Source organism: Elgaria multicarinata, chromosome 2 (assembly GCF_023053635.1).
Source record: "Elgaria multicarinata webbii isolate HBS135686 ecotype San Diego chromosome 2, rElgMul1.1.pri, whole genome shotgun sequence".
NCBI lineage: Eukaryota > Metazoa > Chordata > Lepidosauria > Squamata > Anguidae > Elgaria > Elgaria multicarinata.
The window spans coordinates 164,178,114-164,204,902 of record NC_086172.1 but is presented as its reverse complement, the minus strand read 5'-3'; the positions used below and the strand labels follow the sequence as shown (position 1 = coordinate 164,204,902).

The following is a 26,789-nucleotide window of genomic DNA, read 5'->3' as shown; positions in this document are numbered from 1 at the left end:
CTGCAGGTAAAAGAAGAAGAAGGGGAAGCCCACTCACTGGTGAACCTCTGAGAGGAGCCAAGGTTCAGCACCTGCATGGAATGCAGAAGGTCCCAGGTTCAATTCCCAGCAACTCCAGGTAGAGATAGAAAGGAATCTTACCTGAGACCCTTGAGAGCTTCTGTCCATCAGTGTCAACAATACTGGGCTGATGGACCAATAGTCCGAGTCCTATAGAGGCAGCTTCCTATGTTTCTGTGAGATTTTATTTATTTATTTACCACATTTTTATACCGCCCAATAGCTGAAGCTCTCTGGGCGGTTCACAGAAATTAAAACCATGAAGAGCATAATAAAACAACCAACAATCTAAAAACACAAATACAATATAAAAAGCACAACCAGGATAAAACCACACTGCAGAAATTGATATAAGATTAAAATACGGAATTAAAACAGCAAAGTTTAAATTTAAGTTAAATTAGGTATTAAAATACTGAGAAACTAAAAAGGTCTTCAGCTGGCGATGAAAGGAGTACAGTGTAGGCGCCAGGCAACCCTCTCTGGGGAGCTTGTTCCACAGCCAGGGTGCCACAGCGGAGAAATCCCTCCTCCTAGTAGCCACCTGCCTCACTTCCTTTGGCAGGGGCTCATGGAGAAGGGCCCCTATGGATGATCTTAAGGTCCAGGCAGGTACATATGGGAGGAGGCATCGAGTGGGGGGTTGGACTCGATGGCCTTGTAGGCCCCTTCCAACTCTACTATTGGAATCAATAGCAGAGTCTGTTGTGAATAGAGTTGTGAATAGAGTTGTGTCAACTCTACAATGGAATCAGTTACCTAGGGAGGTTGTGGGCTCTCCCACACTAGAGGCATTCAAGAGGCAGCTGGACAACCATCTGTCAGGGATGCTTTACGGGGGATTCCTGCATTGAGCAGGGGGTTGGACTCGATGGCCTTGTAGGCCCCTTCCAACTCTGCTTTTCTATGATTCTATGATTCTATTAGGCATTCCATCAAATAACCTGGCCCCAAGCCGTTTATTTATTATTACATTTCTATACCACCCTATAGCTGAAGCTCTCTAGGCGATTTACATAACATTAAACAATTAAAAACAATATACAAAATTTAAAACCATAAAAGCATACAATATACCCAAAAACATATATCTAAAAACAACTATAAACAACTATAAGCTGTCAGCTGAACCTGAAAACAGATCTGGGAACAGTTAAGGTTATCACATATTGCTAAATGCCTGGGAAAAGAGAAAAGTCCTGACCTGGTGCTGAAAAGATAGCAAGGCAAGCCTTGTCAAAAAGATTATTATTATTATTATTATTATTATTATTATTATTATTATTATATTTATATAGCGCCATCAATTTTCATGGTGCTGTACAGAACAAAGAGATCATTCCACAATTGCGGGCCACCACAGAGAAGACCCTTCTCCGAGCATCTGAGAAGAAGGCAAAACGGATCTTCTGAAATTTTGTTGGAAGAGCAGATGTGGACCAGTCTTCCCATATTTCATCTGTTCTGAAGCAGCTGTAACTGGCTCTCAGTTCATTCCTGAGACAAATTCAAAGAGCTGGTTGGAAATACCTTATCCCTAAACAGGTTAGCACTCCTCCTGATTATCTCAGGAGATACTTACTCCTAACAGTAAGTATCTCCAGAGGAGGTCCTGTACCATGTCTCACCATATGTGGAGGCTAGATTGGCCTCTACCAAGAGCAATGCCTTCTCTGTGGCAGCCCCGTTGCTCTAGAGAGCTATGTTCAGCCTCCTCCCAGCAGAGCTGAAGATCATTTGGCCTTTGATTCACAATGTTGCCTGCACTAGTTCTGTTTGTTATGCTGGGTGCTGCTGAGATTATTAGATTTGGTTGGTTCCTTGTTTTTTTATTATTTTATTTTATTTTATTTTGCAAAGTGCTGCACTTCTGTTCCAGTAAGCCATGCTATGCTGGCTTCTGTGATGAATTGTTGTTGTTGTTGTTGTTTTGTTTAAAACAAGAGAATCTCAAATTGAGTGAATTGTTAGGGACTAGCACAGCCCATTGCGGTAGTGACCAGTTTGAGACATAGGTGGCTGGGGCATGGTAGCATTCCTGGACAGAAACATAGGAACCTGCCTTATATTGAGCCAAATCATTGGTCCATCTAGCTCAGTATTGTTGACACTGACTGGCAGCAGCTCTCTGGGGTTTGGGACAAGAATTTTTCCTGTCTTACCTGGAGATGCCAGGGATTGAACATGGGACCTTCTGCATGCAAATCATGTGCTCCACCACTGAGCCATGGCCAGGAGCCAGAAGCCAAGAGGGTCTATAGGCTTGGTTGTGGCCTAGAGGGTCTTCTTTCCGCCTCTTCTGTATTGCATTGTTGTCTACTCAGCAGTTCAATAAACTAGAAGCAAATTCACTACAAAACATTTGTGTGTGTGTGTGTGTGTGTGTGTGTGTGTGAGAGAGAGAGAGAGAGAGAGAGAGAGAGAGAGAGAGAGAGAGAGAGAGAGAGAGTTGTAATATACAGTCAGACATGCCTTCATAACAGCCAGGTTAGATTACTGCAACTTGCTGCATGTGGGACTGCCTTTGAAGACTGTTTGGCAGGACTAGCCTAAGGAGTCAGTATTGTTGGGCATCTGCCAAGACCCATGCTTTAACAGGGGGGTGGGGCACTGTAGTATGCATCTGAGTAGCAATCTCTTATGCTCTGGACTTAACTCATGGAATGTTTGCTTTAAAAGGCAGGGAGGGCTGGCTGCCATTGAACAAGGAAGCCTCTGGTCTGCCTGGTCCTCCTTTTAGCTCAATGCATTATATAGGAATATGCACTAGTGCAGGTAGGAACTTGAATTTGCACAGGGATTCTTGTACAACATCAGCGAAGGTATGATGATTCAGGAGGATGCGTTGGCACATGATGTGGGTTGCATGTGAAATGTAAAAGCACACATTCCCTTCCCTAATGCACCAACACAACAATTAAAACAAAAATCTTTTAGGATTTAGTCGTATAGAACACATGGTGACATTTACCATTTGGGATTTGGGACATTCAGTATTTTGAAATGTGTGTGGCACACCCAACAGGGTGGCATTTAGAAAACATTTCTGATCTTGTGCACAGAGCATTATTCAAGAATGTCTCTCTGTGTGGGGGGGATATAGATTCTATTTGACTCTCTATGCATTTTACTAGTGATTGCCAAGGCAACAATGGACACAGGGAACAGCTATGAGATCAGAAGTGAATGGACCATAGGAACACAGGAAAGCAACGAGAAGATGGGGATTTGTTCTCAGTTAAAGAAGCAAATGCTGCCATGTAGATCTTCCTTTCTCTGAGTTTTTAAAAATTATCTTTTTCATTATCTCCTTTATACCTAGGTGCCCTGTGTTGCAAAACCAGTACTATCTAAAACAGAAGGCTTTTAAATGAGAGATCTTCTAACCTCTTGAGACTAAAGAGCTAGGGTAATTTACTTTTTGACAATTTGACTTGCCCTGGAATGTTATTCTCTAATTCACAAAAGTGGGCTGGCAGGAGTTATTTAAAAACACACACAACCCTCTGGATTTATTTGAGGGCAGGAGATAGCTCTAGTGTGTGTGTGTGTGTGTGTGTGTGTGTGTGTGTGTGTGTGTGTGTATAAACACACACACACAATTACAGTTGTCCAAAACCGGTAATGAAATTGTCCAAGGGTTGATAAAACAGTGTTTTGTTAAGAAGGGGGGAAGCAAGTTAAAAGAAATGAATGGCTGAGATCCTGTAGCAAAGATACAGTAAGCAAGCTATGATTAAATAGTTCCGTGATTAGCAATGAAAACCTTGGAGATGAGAGAGAGAGAGAGAGAGAGAGAGAGAGAGAGAGAGAGAGAGAGAGAGAGAGAGAGAGAGAACGAGAGCCACATGCTATTAAACTAAAAGCAAGTCCTGTGGGCCACCTTAAAGCTGCGGGTTAGTGATGCTTTCCCCCCCCAAAAAAAAGTCTACAGGTGTCTGTGTGTGGGGGGGGGGGGTAGTATCACAAGCATGAAGCAAAGGGGGAAAATCTCTGTGTGGAAAGTCGCAGGACCCAGGGAGCTAAGCGAGGGTTCTTTCTTGCCTTTTTTATATATATATATAGGATCTAGTCGCATAGAACTATAGGATGCCTGTAGGATGCAAGCCGGAGAATTTTTTTAAAAAAAAGAAATTGGGGAGGGGCGGAGGAAGGGTGTTTAAACTAAAGAGTCCCCCCGAAAACTTCCCCCTGTGCCGTGATCAACCTGGAGTGGGGTGGGAGCTCTGGCGTGGTTCTTGTTCAACACCCCCCCCCCAAGCTGGATGGAAATGTGTTAACTGAAGAGGTGTTTATTTAACTGTATGGCCAGGCAATTACAGGAGGCTGGGGGGCGGGGGGAGATGGCACGCGAATGCGATCCCTGAAACTCTTCGCTCGGGCTGCTTGGCTTATGCGCACTCCCATCTGTCGAGATCTTGGAGGAACGTGATGAATTTTTTTTTAAAAAAAGACACCTCCGGATTTTAGCGAAGCTTGAAAATCGTTGGCTGCTTCTAGCCGGCAGCTGATGCCGCCCTGTCGTGTGCCTGCCTCCCTCCCTCTCTCCTTCCTTCCCTCCGTCCCTCCCTCCGTCCCTCCTCCTCCTCCTCCTCCCCCTGCACGGGGCTACCCTGCGATTGCAACTTTCTCTCTCCCGAAATCCGATCGGCTCAGTAACCTGTTACTGCCTCCTCCTCCGGGGCGCTCCGCACGCAGTCATTCCGGGCTGGGCTGCCCATGCCTCCTGGGTCCGGCGCCTTCTCCGCAGCCCGCGGCCGCCTCCTTCCGGAGTCCCGACCCGTCGATGTGCTTTGCCTCCTTGCTCTTCCCCCGCTGCTGCCCGTGCGGGTCTGGGCGCCGCCGGCTGGCGCTCTCTCGGCTGCCAGTGGGCGCCCGGTGGGCTGCCCCCTCTTGGGATACAAGCCTGAACTATGCACGCCTCTGCCCACTGAACGCTTCTGCTGCCTCTTCCATTCACTCGCTCCTTGTTCTTTGATTTCTTGTAGGCCTCTGCGGCAGAGATGGAGAAAATAAGGTAAGTCTGCTCAGTTGTGTCTTCTTCTTCTTCTTCTTCTTCTTCTTCTTCTTCTTCTTCTTCTTCTTCTTCTTCTTCTTCTTCTTCTTCTTCTTCTTCTTCTTCTTCTTCTTCTTCTTCTTCTCCTCTGTATGTCTCATTTTGATAAGGCAAGAGATCGCTGGGTGTATTATTACAGAAGCTTTGTAAATCGACGTTATTTATTTATTTGGCTGGCTTGCTGAAATAGACTTGGATTGCCTTTTAAAAAAATAAATTAAAAAATAAAATAAAAGCCCTGGATGTCAGAGGGGCAGGGGTCTGCAGACAAATGGGGAGGGGGAATGAAGGGGGTGCTGCCCAGTGCCTTTTGCACAGCTCCCCTCTCATTCTCTCTGCACACTGACATGTTTCCATTCCGAGATGTGAGGGATAGTCGATTGAACAAATGCAGGCACCAGCACTTGTCAGTTTATTGCCAGAACATGCTTTCCCTTTTCAATAAGAAAAGCCAGATCAATAATTCACAGGGAGGAGGGGGGAGGAGGAGGGAAGAGCTACCAATAAAATAAATATAAAAATAAAGAATTAAAGCTTGCACCGAAGCGTTGAATGGCCATTGTTTGTTTCAGTGTAAATGTTGCAGCACGGGTGTTTGGTTTTCTCTGTTTGACATTTCTTGAGTAGTTGGGAATTTAAAATCAAGCCCCTCTTCCCCCTCCCCCCCCAAAAGGTGGTTTCCTCTGTGTTCAGTATGTTGACAGCTTGTGGAAGTTTCTTCTTAGCGTCACCCCCTGCTTTAAGTCAAAGGGGAGATGGCGTTTTTGAAACGTACAAGTTTCACGGCTCTTGTCTTGAGTGTCAAGTATGCATCTGGAGATCTTGCTTCTGTATGTCTTGCAAGGACTTGTTTCTTTTAGACCCCGGGCCATTGATCCTTATTGAGACAATTGTTACTTGCTTTTGTTGAGGGCATCAATAGAGTTATGGGGATAAACACCTGTCCACACGTACTTGGGCGTAAGCCCCCATTGAACACAGTGGGACTTAACCTCTGAGTAACTACGCAGAGGATCAGAATGTGTAAGCAAAGGAGCAGAATTCAGAGCTTGGCCATCCCCTTGCTGTGTTTTAACAACATTTATCTTAACATCCTGAGATGTTTTCTAAGCTTTGGGGTTTATTAAGTTCCTTTCCTTCAGTTATTAGTGAGCTGTTGCAGCAGTAGATCTGATGGGATACAGTTTTCAGGTTCAAGGATGTCAAAGCGTCACCACAAAGTTCTTAAGGAGTGTTAGGAAAGTTGCAAAGCTCTGATGAAATGATAACAAGTACAAATTAGTAAGAACAGGAGAGGGTAGAGCTCTTGAAGACATCTGGACGGACTCCTTTCTCTGGAATTTAGCTAGAAAACATATGTGCAGGATGATGGTGGTGATGATGATGATGATGATGATGATGATGATGATGATGATTTCACATATTTGCAAAGACAGTATGACCGAATGTATCTTGACATCAGTACTTTTGTTTGGTCAGTCTTTCATTGCTGTTTGGTGTTGCAGGAATCAAAGGTCGCAATGGAAAATGCCTTGAGGTCGGGGGAAGATTATTATGCTGCTTTGGGGGCAAGCAAATACTTGGCAAATGAGGTCTATGTGTGTTTATCATCCTTGCTTGGAAGGGAAGAGCCTTGCTCTTGCTTTTAACAAAACGCCCTATGTGTGCAGCATAGATTTAAGAGGTTGGGAGGATTTGGAAGAGATGAGCTGATGGGGCATTGCAAAGCAAGGCGAAGGGTGTTAGTCAACAGAAGTACACTCAAGTCATCATTACTAAGCTAGATTCATTGTTAATTCTCACTCCCACCTTCATGATATTGTTATAGGCATTGGGGTGGGGGACATTGTCAGACTGTAAGGCACAAAAAGGCCCAGATCATCATCATCATCATCATCATCATCATCATCATTTCTCCTTTGCTGATCACATTTTACGAGTGTGGGCACTAATATAACCCTTTTTCAAGTAGCGAACTGGAGCCTAAAGAAAATGACTTTGTTTTAGGCGTTGCTCAGGAGTTGTAGCTCAGTGGTAGAGCCCCTGCTTTGCAATCCCAAGGTCCCAGGTTCAATCCCCAGCATCCCCAGGTAGGGTTGGACTCCTGCCTAAAGCCCTGGAGAGCCCGTCAGTGTCAGCAATACTAGGATAGATGGACCAATGGTCTGTCTCAGTATAAGGCAGTTTCCTATTGTTCCTACATCAGGACACAAGTGGTATTTAGGGAGAGTTGGGGAGGCCTCCCACCCCTTGAGTTTGGGGCCCTTAATTATTCCTCAAGAAGACTTCTTTTTCCGGTCGTCTCACTGGTTCTACATCCTATTTTTTTAAAAAAATAAAAATAAACAATCAATTGGGCCTGTATCCTAGGCTTGCATGTCAAAGGCTTCCTGCCCAACCCTGGCTTGACAACATTGCTATAGATATGATGAGGTATGAAAAAAGTGAATGCTGCATGTGCCATTAAAATCCTCCCCACCAACACCCCCTAGTTTCATATGGAGATTATCCAAGAGCCGGGCTTTTAAGTTTCAGTGAGAATTTTCTCCCTTTTTCTTCTCCTTGCTCCCCACCCCACCTTGAAATTTATTTATTTATTAAGACATTTGTATCCCGCCCTATATCACAAGGATCTCAGGGCGGTGTACAGATAAAAGCATACAACCAATATAAAACAATAAATATACACAACTAAAAACAAATTAAACCATTAAAGAGCTAAAACCAGCACAAAATTTAAAAACCGTAAAACCAATTTAAACAATTAAAACTATGTACAGGCTTGGTGAATTTAGCCATCAGAGGTTTTGTTTAAAAGCCATGTCTTAACTTGGCGCCAAAATGAAACCAGTGCTGGTGCCAGTCGGGCCTCCAAGGGGAGAGCATTCCACAGCCAGGGTGCCACAACAGAGAAAGCCCTCTCCTACATTACGTACATCTCGTGTTGGTGGGACGCGGAGGACGGCTTCTCCAACAGACCTCAAATCTCAGGCAGGCATATAGAGAGAGAGGCACTCTCTCAAGTATTGAGGTCCCAAGCCATTTAGGGCTTTAAACCTCTGAAATCTGAAATAGCACCCTGCTTCTGGAAATACAGCCAACTTGTTCTTTATTGTACTGTCTTGGCTTTTAACACAATTGAGCTTGTACATGCTTAGGCTTCTTTGCCTAAGGGAGTGTATGCCCAACCTGGGCTTATCACATCTGGGTTTATTTGTTTTAGCTACATTTAGGCCTTAGCTAGACCTAAGGTTTATCCCGGGATCATCCCAGGGTCATCCCTGCCTGCTCCCGGGATCCCCTGTTTGTCATTTACATGAACAGGGATGACTCCGGGACGATCCTGGGATAAACCTTAGGTCTAGCTAAGGCCTTACAGTGCTAGTGAATAATAGCCTCTCCTTTCCAGTGGTGCTATCAATGGAATCATGTGCAGGTGTGGTGGTTGCGTTCTCTTCTCTTACTTCACACGTATGGCCTCTGACCACACAAAAACGAAAGAAAATTAAATGTGGTCCTTAAAAGAAAACCTGTGATCCACTGGAATAAGAATAATATATATTATCTCCGTCCACCTCAGGCTGATATTTCTCTGATTTTCTATTTATCTTTGGGGGACGAGGAGCATAAGAAATATAGTTTTTAAAAAAACTTAATATGATGTTTGTCCCAGTGATCTTATGCTTGACAGCCTGATGTTTTAGTAATCTACTATATACCAAAGATCTCAGAATAAGAGCCTGTTTAGTAAATTACAACACTGGTTTCTCCCTCCTAGGCTGACTGAAAAATTTAGCCGAGTAACCACTCCATCATGGACCCAAAAGCTTTCCATACAGGATTTCCATCTTTTAATATCTGTTATCCAGCCATGTACCAGTAACCTATGAAGAGCCGATTGGATCACATGAAGTTCTTGTAGATCATGTGGCTACCTGGGTGAGTCACATGATAATTCTGTAGGCCAGCTCCCCAAAACAAGACTCATCCCAAGTAAAAAGTTAAGCAAGGTGGGTTTTTTCCTGATGAGATAGGTTTTTGTTTTTTGTTTTTTGTTTTTTAAAAAAATCAAAATCCAACAATTCAGAATAATAACACAAGATCATATTCTTATGAGAAAACCTTCAGCTTTAAAGGAGGGGAGCAGAAGTTCTGAATGGGACTTAAAATATTCATTAACAAGCTTTTGCTTCAGTTCTCTGCCCTTTCATTTATAAAAGTGTATCTTGGAGTCCAATACTAGAGAGCATTTCCCAGCGTAGAAAATCTGGTAGTAGATGATAGACCATAAATCTGACTCACTATGGAGCAGCTCTTTGTAGAGATGTCAACATAACACACCCTGAGTAGCTAGATGGGAATGTTAAATAGCAGAGCTCTAATGAATATTCTGCACTTTCAAAGCTGAAGTTTCCTCTAGCAATTTCACTGGGACAGAAATTCCCCTCTGCAACACTTAGGGCTCATCTACACCAAGCAGGATATTTCACTATGAAAGTGGTATGATAGAAGTATATAAAAGGCAGGAGCCACACGACTGCTTTATATACCAGTATTGAAGTGCACTGCAGGATCTACACTACTGTTTTATAGAGGTACTGAAGTGCACTAACAACTGTTGGGGCCCATGACACATCTACACTAAGCAGGATATAACATTATGAAAGTGGTATGAAAGCGGTATATAGTATGTGTCAATGGGCCCCAACAGTTGTCAGTGCACTTCAATACTGCTATAAAGCAGTAGTGTGGCTCCTGCCTCTTATATACCGCTTTCATACTGCTTTCATAATGGAATATGTGGCGTAGAAGAGCCCTTAGATTCACCTTTTCTTTTTTCAGTCTTGTTCAGCACTTTTGATGCATTTGCTGACTGCTACTTCTTTCTTCTTAGATAGAAGTACTTGAGTGATCCCTGATTGGGTGAGATCACTCATGTAGATTAGCTACACGAGTGATCCCACCTAATCAGGGAGAATGCATGGAATGGGATGATTTCACAACGTGACATAGGCCCTTTCTACACCTAAGGATTATCCAAGGCAAATGGAGGGGTCATCCCTGCCTGCTCTCGGGATCCCCTGTGTGTCATTTGGATGCACAGGGATAATCCTGGGACAATCCCGGAATATAAGCGTGGTGTAGACATGCCCATAGATTTGAGTGCATGATGACATCACTGTGGGGAAATGAAGTAATGGAGGAGAAAAGAGAAATGAAATAAGCAACACTTTCCACAGGGAGTGGATTACCAAAAAGAAAAAGTGAGCAAGGATTGCAAAACAAAGAGCAGCACAATCCTAGGCATTACTATCCAGAAGTCAGTCCTGAATGGGATAGGAAAACATGTATAGGATTTCAGCCTGGGTCATTTGGGTTCAGCTGTGCTGAAGAAACAAGAAGAAGTGTTGGCTCCATGGAACTGTAGGGTCGGGGATTTATTCTCAGCTTCCATGACAGCAGAAACTATCTGAGATGACTGTTGCTGACCAAGAAAGAGATCTTGGGATTGTGGTGGACAGCTCAATGAAAACGCCAACACAGGGTCTTGCTAGACCTGCCAGATAAGCCGGCAGGGAGGAAGGGTGATGGCGCACTAGAGTTAGCGTGCGCCGTCGCCGGCTTCTAGACGCACGACACGATGGGGCAACGGGAAGCCCTGTAGCGTCGGCCATTTTTTTTTTTTTAAGGGACCATTTGCCGCCAGAGAAGGTAAGTGCTTTTTTAAAAAACAATAAAGCCTCCCCTCCCCCTGCCCCTGATTCCCCCCAATGCCCGATGACCTCCTCCCCCTCGCTCTCCCGTCCTCCCCCATGCCCCGTGCCTTCTTCCCTCGCCCGATGCCTTCTTCCCTCTGTCCCTCCATGCCCCGTGCCTTCTTCCCTCACCCGATGCCTTCTTCCCTCCCTCCATGCCCCGTGCCTTCTTCCCTCACCCGATGCCTTCTTCCCTCCCTCCATGCCCCGTGCCTTCTTCCCTCGCCCGATGCCTTCTTCCCTCCCTCCATGCCCCATGCCTTCTTCCCTCTCCCGATGCTTTCTTCCCTCCCTCCATGCCCCGTGTCTTCTTCCCTCGCCCGATGCCTTCTTCCCTCCCACCATGCCCCATGCCTTCTTCCCTCTCCCAATGCCTTCTTCCCTCCCTCCATGCCCCGTGCCTTCTTCCCTCCCTCCATGCCCTGTGCCTTCTTCCCCCCTCTCTCCTGCCGGGTCCAGCCTTCCCCCACGGCCCCTATCTCCCCCCCCCCCGTATCCCCCCGGCCCGATGGGCACAGCGCTCCTATGAGTGTTGTGCCCAGTCCGTGGCTTTTCCCGGCTACTCGCAAGTAAGCGAGCAACCGCAAAAAGCCACGGACCCTGCTAGACGTTCCACAGCCCCGGCCTGAGGCCGGGGCTGCGGAAAAGCTGGGCCATAAGCGAATTCGCTTATGCCGGCTTAAGGCAGGTTTTAGCACGGTTGGATAAATTTGTGGAGGAGAAGGCTATCAATGTCTACTAGTCCTGACGGCTATGTGCTACCTCCAATATCAGAGGCAGTGAGCCTATATTAACCAGTTGCTTGGGACCATGGGTGAGAGAGTGTTGTTGCACCCATGTCCTGCTTGTGACTTCCTGGTTGACACCTGGTTGGCCACCATGTGAACAGAGTGCTGGACTAGATGGACCCTCGGTCTGATCCAGCACGGCTCTTCTTGTGTTCTTAACAATCATCATGTGAGAATCCTGATATCTTTGCATAATCTTCTCAAACTTGGTGCTCTCCAGATGTGTTGGAATACAATTCCCATCCCAGCTGGCTGGTGATGATGTGAGCTGTCTGCCAACCTATCTGGAGGGCACCAGATGGGGGATGGTTACCTTTGTACACCTTCTGTACATCAAGCCTTCTCATTCAGGAGCAGCCCTTTGTAGCAGTAATGTAATTCTGTTAAGGCAGGAACGCTTTGTTAAGCAGACTCAGGAGCGTAGCTATTTGCCAAAAGAAACTAGCACTGAAAAGCAGCGCTGGAGGAAACAGCTCAAAGTTTGCCTTCCCAGTGTCACACATTTGCTTGTTTCTTCCTATCTTGGACATTATATTTCTCCGTGATGGTTTCTGAACAGAAAGAAAAATATGCTCAACGTGGGTTTTTTTAAATCCCGATTATCCCACAAACTCGGGGGACTGACTGCTGAGCACAGGGATCACAAGCCCCTAGCTGTGCCAAATCCTGTTGAAGTCTGTTTCTGTTTAGTCTGTGTGTTTCTCATCGAAGGGGTCTGTCTTTCACTTATTGTGCTGCAATGTAAAATGTCATGTGCACCAACGGTGCCATCAAAAGAAAGAAGAAATACTGATGTTGACTTAAACCAGGCTTGGCACCAGGCCTGCTAAGGAGCAGGAGGATAAATGATATAAGTGTTCCAGGCCTGGGCTTCATAGGGACCCACCGCCTGGGTTCTTAAGCTGCAGCCTGCATGTCCCTCATCAGTTTCTGCAGCTTCTGGGGGCTCCGTTCTCCCCCCCAGGTCCTAATGCTTACCAGTGACATTTTATGTTGCATCTATTTTTAAAAACCTGTGCTTCCATTCATGCTGGTAAAGACTAGTGATTCTAAGTAGGGTTCTGGCCTGGGTTGGGGCTGAATGGGACAGGGAAGGGAGAAGATGTACAAGATAAATGGAAGGTCATATCATTCTCTCAAAAACCCTTTGGTGGATCTTTGCTGACTGTCTAAGGCCATAGCTAGACCTAAGGTTTATCCCTGGATCGTCCAGGGGTCAAACCTGTTCATCTAGGTGACACACAGGGGATCCAGTGCTCAGGCAGGGGTGAACCCTGGATGATCCCAGGATAAACCTTAGGTCTAGCTGTGGCCTAAGTGATGGTAGGTGGGATAAGCTCTACATGGCTTGGGACCACAATACCCAATGGAACGCCTCTCCCGACATGAACCTACCCATACACAGCGCTCAACATCTAAGGTCCTCCTCCGAGTGCCTACTCCGAGGGAAGCTCGGAGGATGGCAACAAGGCAGAGGGCCTTCTTGGTGGTGCCCCCCCCCCCGGACTGTGGAATGATCTCCCCGATGAGGCTCGCCTTGCACCAACACTGGTATCTTTTAGGCGCCAGGTCAAGACTTTTCTCCCAGGCATTTAACACCATTTAACAACGCTAAGTTTGTTTTTTAACGGACCCCCAGAACTGTTGTTTTTAAATGGATACTGTTGTTTTTATACTATTGTTTTTATACTATTGTTTTTGTTTTTAAATTTTGTATTCTTTTAATGTTTACTGTTTAAAACTTTTGTAAACCGCCCAGAGAGCTTCGGCTATGGGGCAGTATATAAATGTAACAAACAAATAAATAAATAAGATGTTTTGCTGCCTGACAATAAATCCACCTGGGGGGTGGGCATCAAAATGCATTTCTCTGGCACTTGAGGCAGATAATCCCACAAGCCCCTCCCCTCCCCTCTGGCAGTAAAAATACGATAATAAATTAAATATCAAACACCTTCTGCCTTGTCATAACACTGAAGATCAGCTGCCTGGGTCATTGCTAGATTCTAAAAAGATTGGGGGCTTAAGTCCATTTCATTTTTACTCGCAAGGAGCCGGGACGAAACCGGGGCAGCCAGCCACATGCCCTGTGGTCTTGGGATCAACCCGAGACCATGGAGAAAGTCGGGATTAAAGGGCCGGGTGATATCCCAGGGAAAGGGAGGGATCATCTCTCGCGGCTCCCGGGATCCCCTGTGTGTCATGTGGATGCACAGGGATGATCCTGGGACGTTTCCTGGGAGATTGCCCCATCTAGACACTCCCAAAGCAGCAGCAAATGCTTCTTCTCTCAATCTCTGAGTGCCAGGCGACTCGTTGGGACAAGACATAACTACCACCTACGTCTTTCTTTTTTTTACGCTTAAATGCAGGATCCTGCTCTGGATTTGGAACAAAGCATGGGGGGTAGTGGAGTTTTAACCCTTTGCCTCCCACTGTCGTCCTAGTCTGGTTCTGCCTCACCCACCCCCATACAATGATCTGTTTGTTTGGGTCTTAGCCACCAACTTCTAAGCTGTAGAGTGGGGGGTGCTAGCAATTTAATTCTTGAGTATTTGAAGGAAATATTGCCAAAGGGGCCTTCAGCTCCCCCGTTTATGCTTCATGATGCATGTGGAGCTAGCAAGCAGGCTGCAAAAGGCACTGGCACATGTAAGCTGCTGCTTACATGTGGCGGGCTTCTTGCGCCCTTCAACTAGCTTGTTTCTAAACTTGAACAGGTGTGTCTGAGATTCACTAGATCAAGAGAGAATACAACGGCTTTAAAGGATGGATCCCACTAAGGCCCTTTCTACACCTAAAGGGTGTAGGGGGGGGGGAGGTGATCGCGGACTTACCTCCCAAGCCAGGCAACATAAATTTGGCATTTAATAATACATTTGTATTGCTCGAACAGTCTAGGACAATAACAAGCTTTAGCTAAGGGGAGGCAGATCACAAACATTCCTAAATATTCACAAGTTCGAATCACTAAAAGAATAATGAAGATAGTGACAAGCATATTGGTATCATAGCAAGTCTTAGGTTCCTCTCAATCTAACAGTCAATATCAAAGTTTCATATTTACCTAAATGGAAGGCAGGTTGGGCAAAGTCAGCCTAAGCACACATGACGGGTTTCTTATTCTCCCAGGATCTCTCCCAAATTAATCAAACTTGGTCTTTTATAACCCCCATGATGTCAGTGACCTCACTCTTGGGGCCTTCCTACACCTCCTGGTGTTCCAGGAGGGAGGGGGAGGCTCTTGCGATATCCTGATCACATGCACACAAGGTGCGTGACCTCCCAGGAGGAAGTGGAGATGTCATGGCTGCCATTTATTTTTTATTTTTTTTGAAGGGGAGATGAGTTGGCTGAACTAATTGTGGCAGCCTTCCTTCATTTCTAAAGATATATTCTATTACTCATAGGCCATTTCTACACTTGCCTTTTTCCCCGGGATCATCCCTGTGCATCCAAATGACACAAAGGAGATCCCGGGAGCGCGCAGGGACGACCCCTCCATTTGCCTGGGATAATCCTTAGGTATAGAAAGGGCCATAAGGCTTCATCCCACATACCTGTTTCCCTCGAATTATCCCCGTAGCATAAAGCTGCCGCCGTCGTTGTTGCTGGCCCCGGGCGGCAGCACTCCTAAGATCCTTTGCATACCAGGAAAGGGTTTAAGGGGAGAAATGGAAAAAATCATAAAAAATCAACAATGACCCAATCCGATTCAAATTTGGTATGCTTAAAGCTCTCCTTAATATCTATTACTATGCCAATGTTGATGACTTTATCTTTAAAACTTACACAGATTTAAGCATTTGCTTAATTTGTACTTTAAATATATCAAATCATCCTCCTGCAGTGGCTGCTCGGAAAACAACAAATGATTCGCACCTAAACAGGTAGCAAAATAGGTCGGGTCTTTTGGCTTTAAAGCACAATTAAAGCAGGATCCATGGGAGTTCTTCACAGTCAAAGCAGATTATAAGATGGAATACTTCTGAGTCCTTTGCACGCAATTTGCAGTGATCGCACAGTATAGCCCTGGTGTGATGAAGCTAATAGTTAGCTCACAACACACAGAGAGAACTAGATGCACCTACAAGATGCAATGCATTCTTATCAATTCTACATGCTCCAATGCGTATTCCAACACATTGTTTTCCACCTTTTATCCTCTTCCTGCCACCCTATCTCCTCCTCTCTCGCCAAACCAACAGGAGGAGAAGCAGTTGACATGTTCCATTGGAAATGGAAGAGGTAGCTTAAGCAGCGAGCAAGTCACAGCGTTGGCTGGCTGGGCAGCTGCCACTCTTAAAGTGGCCCTCTCATTGATCGTCTGAGCTGCTTGTGCCATTGTGCCTCCTTAAAGACCAAGATCTGTAACTAGCGGTGGCTCTTTACACCTGGGAAGTGGAGTAGACAAACATGATTCCACGCTCACGCTTCACTCGCGCTTCACCCCACTCTATAAATTGTCTGGAATATATGCATCCCAAATTACCTGGCTAAGGCAACCAGGAGTGAGGCGTATGCCTTTCTTATTTCATGCAAGTTGAGAATGCTTCCTAATTTCACCATCCAGTCTCCTAAATTATATTATTTAGGTAGCAAAGAATCATGAAGGTTGAGGATCTAGGCCAGCGCTTCTGTATCTGTGTCCCAAAGGCAAATCTCTGGAATGTAGGCAAACTTTATTCAGAGAAAGCAGGGCACAGATCCAGGCACCTAGGAAAATAAAAGAAACATTAAAAAGCATTCTAGATTCACTGTGTGATGATTTATCTTTAGGGATGAAAAAAAATGTCAAAGCAAGGGGGGTTTCTTGAAGTTACAAGATGTTATAATATTACCCATGCATGTTTGAATCAAAGTTCTTTTCTCCACCGGAGAAAAGAAAGTTCTTCTCAGTTACATAGACATATGCTTTGTGTCCATAGAAACAGTTGCTCAGGTATGTACAATCGAAGACAGAGAGGTAGTCCTTGATACAGGCTTTCTATGGAAAACAGGACAGTTTGAGATTAAGATTTGAGCGATCAAACGACGTCATATGCTATAGATAGAGTCAATCCAAAGCGTTGTGTTTGCCATTCTGTAATAGACAAAAGAGGTGAATTATCATTGTGTGCAACGTAGGAAAGATGATAGTCTGAAAGCGGAGCTTGAATAGTGCTTATTTGGCAAGACACGCGCCTCCTTTACACACTCCCTATCCAAAGAATTGAACAGATGTACAGTCTATACAATGCAGATGTAGACAGGAAAGGAGGGAGGCAGCACAACCAGTCATGCTCAATATGTGAACATGGTCTCTAGTTGACATAGCGGCACAAAATAAGACATGTCATTGGTATATAGGCTATGTACCATTTGGAAATATATAGGCTATATATCATTAGGCAATACACTAATTGGTACCATTTAGTATGTACTGTATAGGCTCTATACAATTTGGAAACGTATAGGCTGTATATTATTTGGTATATAGTGTATATCATCTGAGATAGATAGATAGATGCTATATACCTTTTGAGATATATATCTATATATAGATATAGATGCTATATTCTACTAGCCCTGATGGTTGTGTGCTATCTCCAGTATTCGAGGCAGTAAGCCTGTGTGCACCAGTTGCTGGGGAACATGGGTGGGAGGGTGCTGTTGCACCATGTCCTGCCTTGTTGGTCCCTGGCCAGTGGCTGGTTGGCCACTGTGTGAACAGAGTGCTGGACTGGATGGACTCTTGGTCTGATTGGCAGTTCTTATGTTCTATGTATAGGCTATATACCATTTGATATATCTATATCTATCTATCTATCTATCTATCTATCTATCTATCTATCTTTCTGTCTATCTATCTATCTATCTGTTAATGGTATATAGGACATCTTCTGTATTCATATATTCTACAGATGCCAAATTATATCATGGGTTTTACAGGGAATCACATTCTGCCATTATAACCAGAAATTTGGGGGCAGTGGGTGCTATGGTTCATATTCAGAAAATTGTTCAATCGATTGATATGAATCTTAATAGTATGGGGCTGATTTTGAGAATGGTCTGGGCTGATTTTGAGGTAGAATATTAAGAAAGGGCTTATTTACACTACTTTAAGGTTTGGTAAGTGACTTGCAGCATTTTGACAGGGTCCTGATCCAGATTAGGGCCCCTGCACCAACTCTAGAGTTAAAAATGGAAAACCCAAAGCAGCTAAACACACATTTAAAGTAATGTCCACTTTGGCGTTCTGTTGGTTTCAGTCCACATTCAGTTGGGCCTCACCCAATACCTCACCCAACCCACCCAATACCTCCAGCAAGAGGGAGGCATGAAAGAAACAGGCAGTGTACAGGCAGTGTGAAGGGATACATTATACAAGTTAATAAGGGTAATAAGAGAAGAGGTGGAGAAATGACAGGTGATGAATAAGAAGACTTTGAGAGGCATAATTTCAGATTTCACCAGCCCTGCAAGAAACCCTCCTTTAGCAGGGTGTGCCTTTGAGTGTGTGTGGAAGAAAAGCATCACAAGACAGAACCCCAAGGCATAGTCTCTTTCTGAATCAGGCTGAATGGCAGGCTGCTTCTGAATAGTCCAGGTCCACACCCAATTCAAAGTGCTGGTATTAACATTCAAAGCCCTAAACGGCTTAGGGCCAGGCTATCTGAAGGAACGCCTCCTCTCATATTTACCTGCCCGGACCCTAAGGTCATCCTCAGGGGTCCTTCTCCGTCAGCCCCTGCCAAAGGAAGTGAGGCAGGTGTCTACCAGGAGGAGGGCCTTCTCTGCTGTGGCACCCCGGCTATGGAATGAGCTCCCTAAAGAGGTTCTCCTGGCACCTACACTATACCCTTTTAGACGCCTTTTTATTTTCTCAGCGTTTTAACAGTCTAGCAACATAATTTTAACTTCGCTGTTTTAAAATTGTATTTTTAATCTGGATTAATTTCTGCATTGTTACTTGATTTTATCCCGGCTTTGTTTTTATATTGTATTTTATATTATGCTTTTATACTGTTGGCTTTATACAATGAATGGTTTTTATGGTTTTAATTTTTGTAAACTGCACAGAGAGCTTCGGCTATTGGGCAGAATAAAAATGCAACAAATAAATAAATAAATAAATAAAATAGAGAGGTTTTTCTTTCTCTCTACTTCTTATAGCTTCTCTCCTGAGCAGAGACTCTCTCCCCGCAAGATCATCAGTGCACCATAGCTGTGTTTTGTTTTTAAATAAGGAGAATGCTGAAGCAATTGGATGTATTCATCCAGATATATCATCTGAGTGTGTGTGTGTGTGTGTGTGTGTTTAAAAAGAAAATACTCGCATACTAAAATAAACATGCCGAAGCAATGGTGTGTATTTGCCTAGCAAATCAATTAATCACCTAACCATTATGTAAATATATTTATCTCGGGGTAGGGGGACATATATATTGTTATTTCAGGGTTTGTTTGTGTGTGTATAGATATATACAGATATGCATATATACACATATATCAGGGGGGAAATACCTCAGTATATATTGCACAGCTAGGTAGTAGAACCATCATGTTCAAGCACAGTCTACCACCGAAAACATATTTGCAGAGTAAGCTGCAAGTGAACATGGAGGCTCTTTTTTTCCTGTCTTTTCACTTATGGCTTCTCTCTAGTAGAAACAGAAAACAAAAAGAGAATGTGTTCTCAGAAGTCTCAAAATAAAACTTTTTGTTTAAGCCCAACACATTTCGTAGATTGAGGCGCCGTCATTAGGGGCAATCTTATAAAATGCAAATGCTGCAAACAAACTAAGCCAGCTTACTAACGTGGTGGCTATCCTTCAAGCACCATCAGCTGATAATTCAGTCACCCAGTGTTTGTATTCGTGTTTATCTCTGTCGCTCTCTCTGTTTGTATCTGTGTTTAAACCTATGGGCAGGAATGAAGAAGCATTACAAGAAAGAAGTTATGACACCTAGTGCCATGAGAGCTAGACCACAGAATTTCCAGGTTCAGATGCAAATCTGCCTCCAAATAGTAGGATGCAGGGTAGATTGCATCCGAATATGGAGGTTCTTTACTGTCTAGCTGCTTTGACTCCTCTCTGGTGGCAGCCTTCTAAAAGAATAATAAGCAACTGAGGCAAGGTTGTTCATTGCCCCCTGTAGTATTTATGGTTTCATATATCTGAAGAACTTCCTACAGCCAGCATACGAAGAATAAGCTTTATTTCAAGTGAGTCACGATACATACAAAAACTGCCTCTCCCATGTCAGGTGAATGCATTTATACAAATCACTAGAACACTCACTCAAGTCAATTAACCCAATCAGCACACAATCATTACATCTTTCCTTTTTTCTATTTTTTTTTTTTAATTTTCGTACCCAAATCTTAGAGGTTTTCTCACAATTCTTCCTCTAGATGTGATTACTGGTTTCTCCTCCAGCTCCATCTTTTTTTCTTCATTCTGTTCCATATTTACACTTCTGCCACCTTCTTTCTCACTCTCTCTATCATGACTTTCCCCACTCATCCTTTTCCCAGACATTTGTAAGTCCTTTCTATTTCTCCTTATAACCTTTCATCCTGCGTTTCCACCACATATGATCTAGGATTTTGATGAAGCTCAATTACTTTTGCTGGTTGCCACATTCCTTCTTTCTGAACAGTAACTCTTTTATCATAATAAATTTTCTACTTTTTCTGTCTTTTTTTTTAACTGTTCTTGCACCCTACTATGTGAAATACCTTCTGGTTGTAGCAATGTCTTTGCTACAGGTAATCTTGTTCTCAACCTTCTTCCCATTAGTAGCTGTGCTGGGGACTGATTATCTAGCATAGGTGTATTTCTAAGTTCTTTATCCACTTTTGCTCTTAACATAACTGGAATTTTACAAGAAGCGTGCACCACTGGTGTTACCTTTGGATCCATTTTAATTACATATTGACCTGGCAAACACCCTAACCCCTGAAACACATCTTCATATTGTTTAGATATTTCTATTCCTTCCTCTCCAAACAAATTTACTCTTTTCACTAAATCTAATTCAATAACTGCTTTTAAACCCAAAATTGATTGTGCTTCAAAATCTACTATTTGGAATTCTAACTCAAATTCTTTCCCTTTATATGTAAATTTCATAACACACTTCCCAAATACTTCTAGTCTTGTACCTGAATAGGTAACTAATCTCATGTTTGATTTCTGTAAACATTCATTCTGTAATTTCTTATAAGTTTTTAAGGATATAACATTAGCCTGTGCCCCAGTATCAATCTTAAACTTTACATGTTTATTCTTTATTTTAAAATCCACAGTCCATTCTTCTTCCCCTTTATCAGATGTTAAATTTCCAATGAACATATCTTGCAAATCGTCTTCCTCCACCAAATGCATCTTCTTGTTAACAAACAGGACATTCTTAGTTTTACACATTTTCTCAAAATGGTTAGCTTTTCCATTTATAGAAATCACTAGAACACTCACTCAAGTCAATTAACCCAATCAGCACACAATCATTACACACACACACCTGCACCATTTTAAAAATCTGTATACATGAAGTTAATTGACAGATTTTTCATTTGGGTCTGGCTTTTCCTCCACTGAGTCCATCACAACCTCCAATTCCTTCCCAGGTATCAGGATTTTGTTTAACATTTTAAAATGAGTTTTAAATTGACATACACAAACAAACACAACAAAATTCACTGCCATAGATGTAGTGGTGGCCACCAATTTGGATGACTTTAAAATGGGGTTGGATAAATTCCTGGAGGAGAAGGCTATCAATGGCTACTAGCCCTGATGGTTATGTGCTACCTCCAGTATCTGAGGCAGTGAGCCTGTATACACCAGTTGCTGGGGAACATGGGTGGGAGGGTGCTATTGCACCATGTCTTGCTTGTGGGTTCCTGGTCGACAGCTGGTTGGCCACTGTGTGAACAGAGTGCTGGACTAGATGGACCCTTGGTCTGATCCAGCAGGGCTCTCCTTAAGTTTTTATGTAAAAGCTTCTAAAAGGTACATTGCACATTGGCTTGCTCCTATTATTACATGTTTACCCAATGTCCAGGATGACAGTATAGATAAGTATTAGTTTCCCTGTATGGTTCGAATAAACAGTAAAGCCACTTTGATTGCTTGGGGGATTATGTGCCAGATTTTTTATTTTTTTTTAAAGAATTGGCAACCCTACCAGTAAGTTGTCAAGCTCATCCCCTCGTTGCTGAGTGAGGACATTTCCTGATAGATCCATGCCTGCCCTTTTCTTGGCAACCTTGCTAAACATTTCCAGTCTGGAGACATGTCAAATCATCTTCAAACTCTGTAAAGTCCTGAATCTGGTCCAAAAGGAACTTGGAGAAACGACACCCCCCAAAAAATCTACTAATGTCCTGTTCCAGTTTGGAACCCTGCAGAGTTACTGGCAAGTTCCATCATTGTCACTTGAGGCTCAGGTGACCTCAGTGGCACGGAGTGCCTTCTACAAACTCCGGTTGGTGGCCCAGCTACACCCCTATCTAGACAGGGATAACCTGGCTTCAGTTGTCCATGCTCTGGTAACCTCCAAGTTAGATTACTGCAGTGCACTCTACATAGGGCTGCCTTTGAAGACGGTTCAGAAGCTGCAACTCATGCAAAATGCAGCGGCCAGATTGATTTCAGGAACCAGAAGGTTCGACCATATAACACCTGCTCTGGTCCGCTTGCACTGGCTGCCTGTATGTTTCCGAGCCCAATTCAAGGTGCTGGTTTTGACCTATAAAGCCTTACATGGCTTGGGACTACAATACCTGATGGAACGCTTCTCCCGACATGAATATACCCAGTCACTACGTTCAACATCTAAGGTCCTCCTCCGGGTGCCTACTCCGAGAGGGACAGGGCCTTTTTGGTGGTGGCCCCCAGACTATGGAATGATCTCCCTGATGAGGCTCGCCTGGCACCAACGCTGCTATCTTTCCGGCGCCAGGTTAAGACTTTCCTCTTTGCCCAGGCATATGGCAGCACATCTTAATCACCCACATATTTAGTTTTTTAACTGTTTTTAATGCTTTATGTGTGTATGTTCTGTGTTTTAGGATTTTAAATTTTGTATACTCATTTTAATCTTAATTTTAGAATTTCTGTAAACCGCCCAGAGAGCCCTGGCTATGGGAGTGGTATATAAGTGCAATAAATAAATAATAAGACTCAGGGCCTTGCTAGACCTCCTGGATAAGCCGGCAGGGAGAAGGGCAAAGGCGCGCTAGAGGTAGCGCGCCCCGTTGCCAGCTTCTAGATGCACGATATGACGGGGCAACGGGAAGCCCCGTAGCGTTGGCCTTTTTTTAAAAAAAAGGGACCATGTGCGCCGGGGAGCTGCCAGAGAAGGTAAGTGCTTTTTTAAAGAACAATAAATCCCCCCCACTCCCCCTGCCCCTGATTCCTACAATGCCTGATGACCCCCTCCCCCTTGCTCGCCCATCCTCCCCCCATGCCCCGTGCCTTCTTCCCTCCCTCCATGCCCCGTGCCTTCTTCCCTCGCCCGATGCCTTCTTCCCTCCCTCCACGCCCCGTGCCTTCTTCCCCCCTCTCTCCTGCCGGGTCCAGCCTTCCCCCGCAGCCCCTATCTCCCCCCCCCGGATCCCCCCCAGCCCGATGGACACAGCGCTCCTATGAGCGCTGTGCCCAGTCCGTGGCTTTTCCCAGCTACTCGCGAGTAAGCGAGCAGCCGCAAAAAGCCACGGACCCTGCTAGACGAATTCGCTTATGCTGGCTTAAGGCAGGTTTTAGCGTGGCCTGACCCTGTGCGTCATCTGGATGCACAGGAGGGAAACCAGGCCTCACACCGCGCTAACGCCTGGTCTAGCAAGGCCCTCAGTGATAGGGGAGGCTAGTTGCAAAAGTTCAGGACCCTGGCCAGATCCCTGAGGAACAGATATCAAAGGAGCTGGTTGGAAAGCACTCAGAAGTCAGAAAAATAAGAGTTGCACCAGCAATTGTCCTTTACAGACTTGTTGCCCAGGGATACTTTAATGCCATATTTAAACAAAATAATCTCTAATAAATTAAAATAAATTGCCTATAGTATGAAGGAAGTTGTTGCACTTAAAGGGGCCATGCCCTCTGTGGCGTTACAGCCCACAAGTCAATTCCAAAAGTATATCTGCAGTGTGTAAGTCTGTGGATTTTAGAATGTTGGCCTGAATGGGCGGAGTTAGAATGTCTTGGGAGTGGGGAGGAGTGATATATAAGGGAATGACTGAGGGGATTGAGAGTTCTTGTTCTTGTTCTTGTTCTTTTCAGGAAAGCTTTTCAGGGAGACTTGTTAGGTACTCTTAGAGTCTGTAGTGCTCTCTGTATTTATGGTACTTAAGTTCTGGGAAATTTGAGAGTCAGTGTAGTGAGTGGTGTCTTTAGAGTGTGGTGTGCACGTAGTGGAAGTATATTAATACTGATAATAAAGAAAGTTCAAGAGTGATTGTGTGAGAAAAAGGAAAGCGCGAATGTGAATGAGTGACAGGATTGTATGGAAGGTTTCAAAAAGGTTTTTAAATGTTGTTATTTGAAACAAAGCTTATGAACTTTTAAAAATAAATTTTGATTGTTTGTTTTAAAACTACCACAAAAATCCCACGTGTCTGTTTGGCATTTATCATCTTAAGTTTACACATATAACACCCACTCTGACAATCATTCACCTTAGCAGATATAACTCACAGCGCATTATTATATATATTAAAATCCATTCTCCATTTTAAACCCCTTTCTCCACATAGTTTGGAGGAAGGTGGGTTTTATCCCCTGCCTCAGGCGTATCAAGCGGTGGTGCTTGGCTTGAGCAGAAGTAGCCTCGGCCAGGTCTGGTGTTCAGAGCCTGTATCGCCCCATAAGAAGTGGTGGTAGTGGTAAGGTCTGTTGTTCAGAGCCTGTGTCGTGGCAGTACCCTCTTTCTTACAGGTTGGCTCCACTGGAGATAGAGAATGTCCCTGTACCCCTGACTGCTGAGTATTAGTGTCAGGGTGCCCTCCTACACCATGGAGAAGTCATTGGAGGGAGGGAGGGCTACCTCCTCAGGTGAAGCAGATGCTGACAGTACTGGCTCCTGTGAACCTCCTTTGATAGAAGTCTCCCAGGCAGGCAGTACCCCCAAGGCTCTCTTAGGGTAAGGCTCTGGTCCCCAGCTTCACTATCATCAGTGTCATCAGATTCCCAGTCTGAAACTATGACAGCCACCATGATCCAGGTCATCCTGGAGCATAAATGGTGCAGAGACATGAGGGTATTTGAGCTGGGAGAGGACAGTCTCCATGGTTTCAGTCTGACAAAAGGAGCATTGAGATTTCCTTTTGATTAGCTTCTGCCCACAAGTGTTGGGAGGGAGACGAATGGGTTAAATTGTGTATAGTTGAAACTCAGAAACTGATGTAAAAAGATTTTGCATGTAGATGCAAAGAGAAATGCACACAAATCTGTTGTTGATGATGATGATTTAATTTCTATACTGCCTCATAGCAGAAGCTCTCTGGGCAGTTTACAACAATTCATAAAAATACAAAATACAACATAATAAAAATAGTCTAAAATATTTTACCATAGCAAAATTAAAACAATTTAAACATCTAAAACAATGTTTTATTTCCTAACAGACCTAGGCAAGATCTACACTACTGCTTTACAGTGGTACTGAAGTGCACTGACAACTACTGGGGCCCATGACACATCTGCACCAAGCAAGATATAACACTATGAAAATGGTGTATGGCATGTGTCAGGGGCCCCAACAGTTGACAGTGCACTTCAATACCGCTATAAAGCAGTAGTGTGACTCCTGCCTCCATATACTGTAGATCTGGCCCCGTTCTAAAATAGCAGACATAGACGCCTCATCACATACCATTACCTGGCACTGAAAAAATGATAGTATTGAGTTTAATCATTCTGTTTGTTGGCAGAGAAATATACTGACCTGCTCTGTTTCATCTTGTCCTTCTGTGCTGAAGGCTACAATTGTAGCCTGAAAGATAATGTTGAGGGGAGGGATGGAAAATTGGGATATTCTCAGAATTTAGCCTCAAATACAGGGGAACTCCCTTTTGAAGTGGAAACATGCTATTTTGCTCTCCAATCTCAGCTGCTGGAAGACCTGCTGAAGTGAACTCTTCACACTATGAATAATTTTTAGATGCAGGGTGTGCTGTAGCGTTCTGTTTACAAGGCTGAAGTGCACATTCCCTCAGCCCGGAAGTGAGGCTAAACTTCTTAATCACAAACCTCTTGTTACTGATCTGCATTTATGTAGGTTGGCTGTGTATGTTTACCCAGATGCTTAGAAAAACACACACTAATTACCGCTGACTTGAAAGCACACAGCCCAAAACATGCCTCCAAACAAGGGCAGAAAATCTCTGTCCTCTGAGTGCAATTGAAAGTACAGTCACTAACAAGGTGGCCAGATTTTTCTGGTTGTACCTTTGTACATTTTCTGGTTGTACCTCTGTACGTTTGTTTTAGCTGTTTACATTTTTTTTTATTTATGGAATTGTATTTGCTACTTTTGATGTGCCACAACATTTGCACGGCTGTGTTAAAATTAAACATCTCCGCTAAACTGAAAGCTGTCCACAAGGGACCGGCTAAATCTCCTGTTCGTGGCTGCCTGCCTGCCTGCAACTGCAGAACAGTGGAGTGGGGGAGAGGTTTATCAGGCACCTGTGAGGCTGTTATGCCTGTTCCATCCACCCGAACTCAGCCAAACTCTAAAATATGCACCAACTTCTAAGCCTCTAAATATTTAATGCTGGGATCTGCGATAATAAGAGCATTTTAGGATGCAGGATGCAGCATCGCAGAGAGATAATTCAGAAGGCTCAGACAGTTTGCTTTTCTAGCCAAGTCAGATGAGGCATTATAATAAATAAAAACCAGCTGCAATTTAATTACCGGGTGACCTGCTACAAAACAAAGCTGGGCAGCATTGGGTTTGAGGAGGGAGGTGGTGGTCAGCCTGTAAGTTTTGGTATGATGCTAAGGCAATGGCACAGGACCCCGGGCAGGCCCGGTGCTGCCATAGAGGCAACTCAGGTGGCTGCCTAGAGTGCCAAGCAAACGAGAGTGCCGAACAGCATACCCGGAAGCTGCTCTCCTAAAGCAGCTTCCGCGT

At 44.2% G+C, this 26,789-nt stretch overlaps 1 protein-coding gene across 1 annotated transcript in view; it reads left to right on the top strand.

The window, feature by feature from the left end:
• Window positions 1–4,992: 4,992 nt before the first annotated feature.
• Window positions 4,993–26,789, top strand: part of BEGAIN (brain enriched guanylate kinase associated) — a 196,331-nt gene continuing 174,534 nt past the window's right edge. The window contains exon 1 of the mRNA XM_063147652.1: window positions 4,993–5,077. Within this exon, the coding sequence (XP_063003722.1) occupies window positions 5,064–5,077 (14 nt within the window). The 5' untranslated portion in view covers window positions 4,993–5,063. The remainder of the gene's footprint in view (window positions 5,078–26,789) is intronic.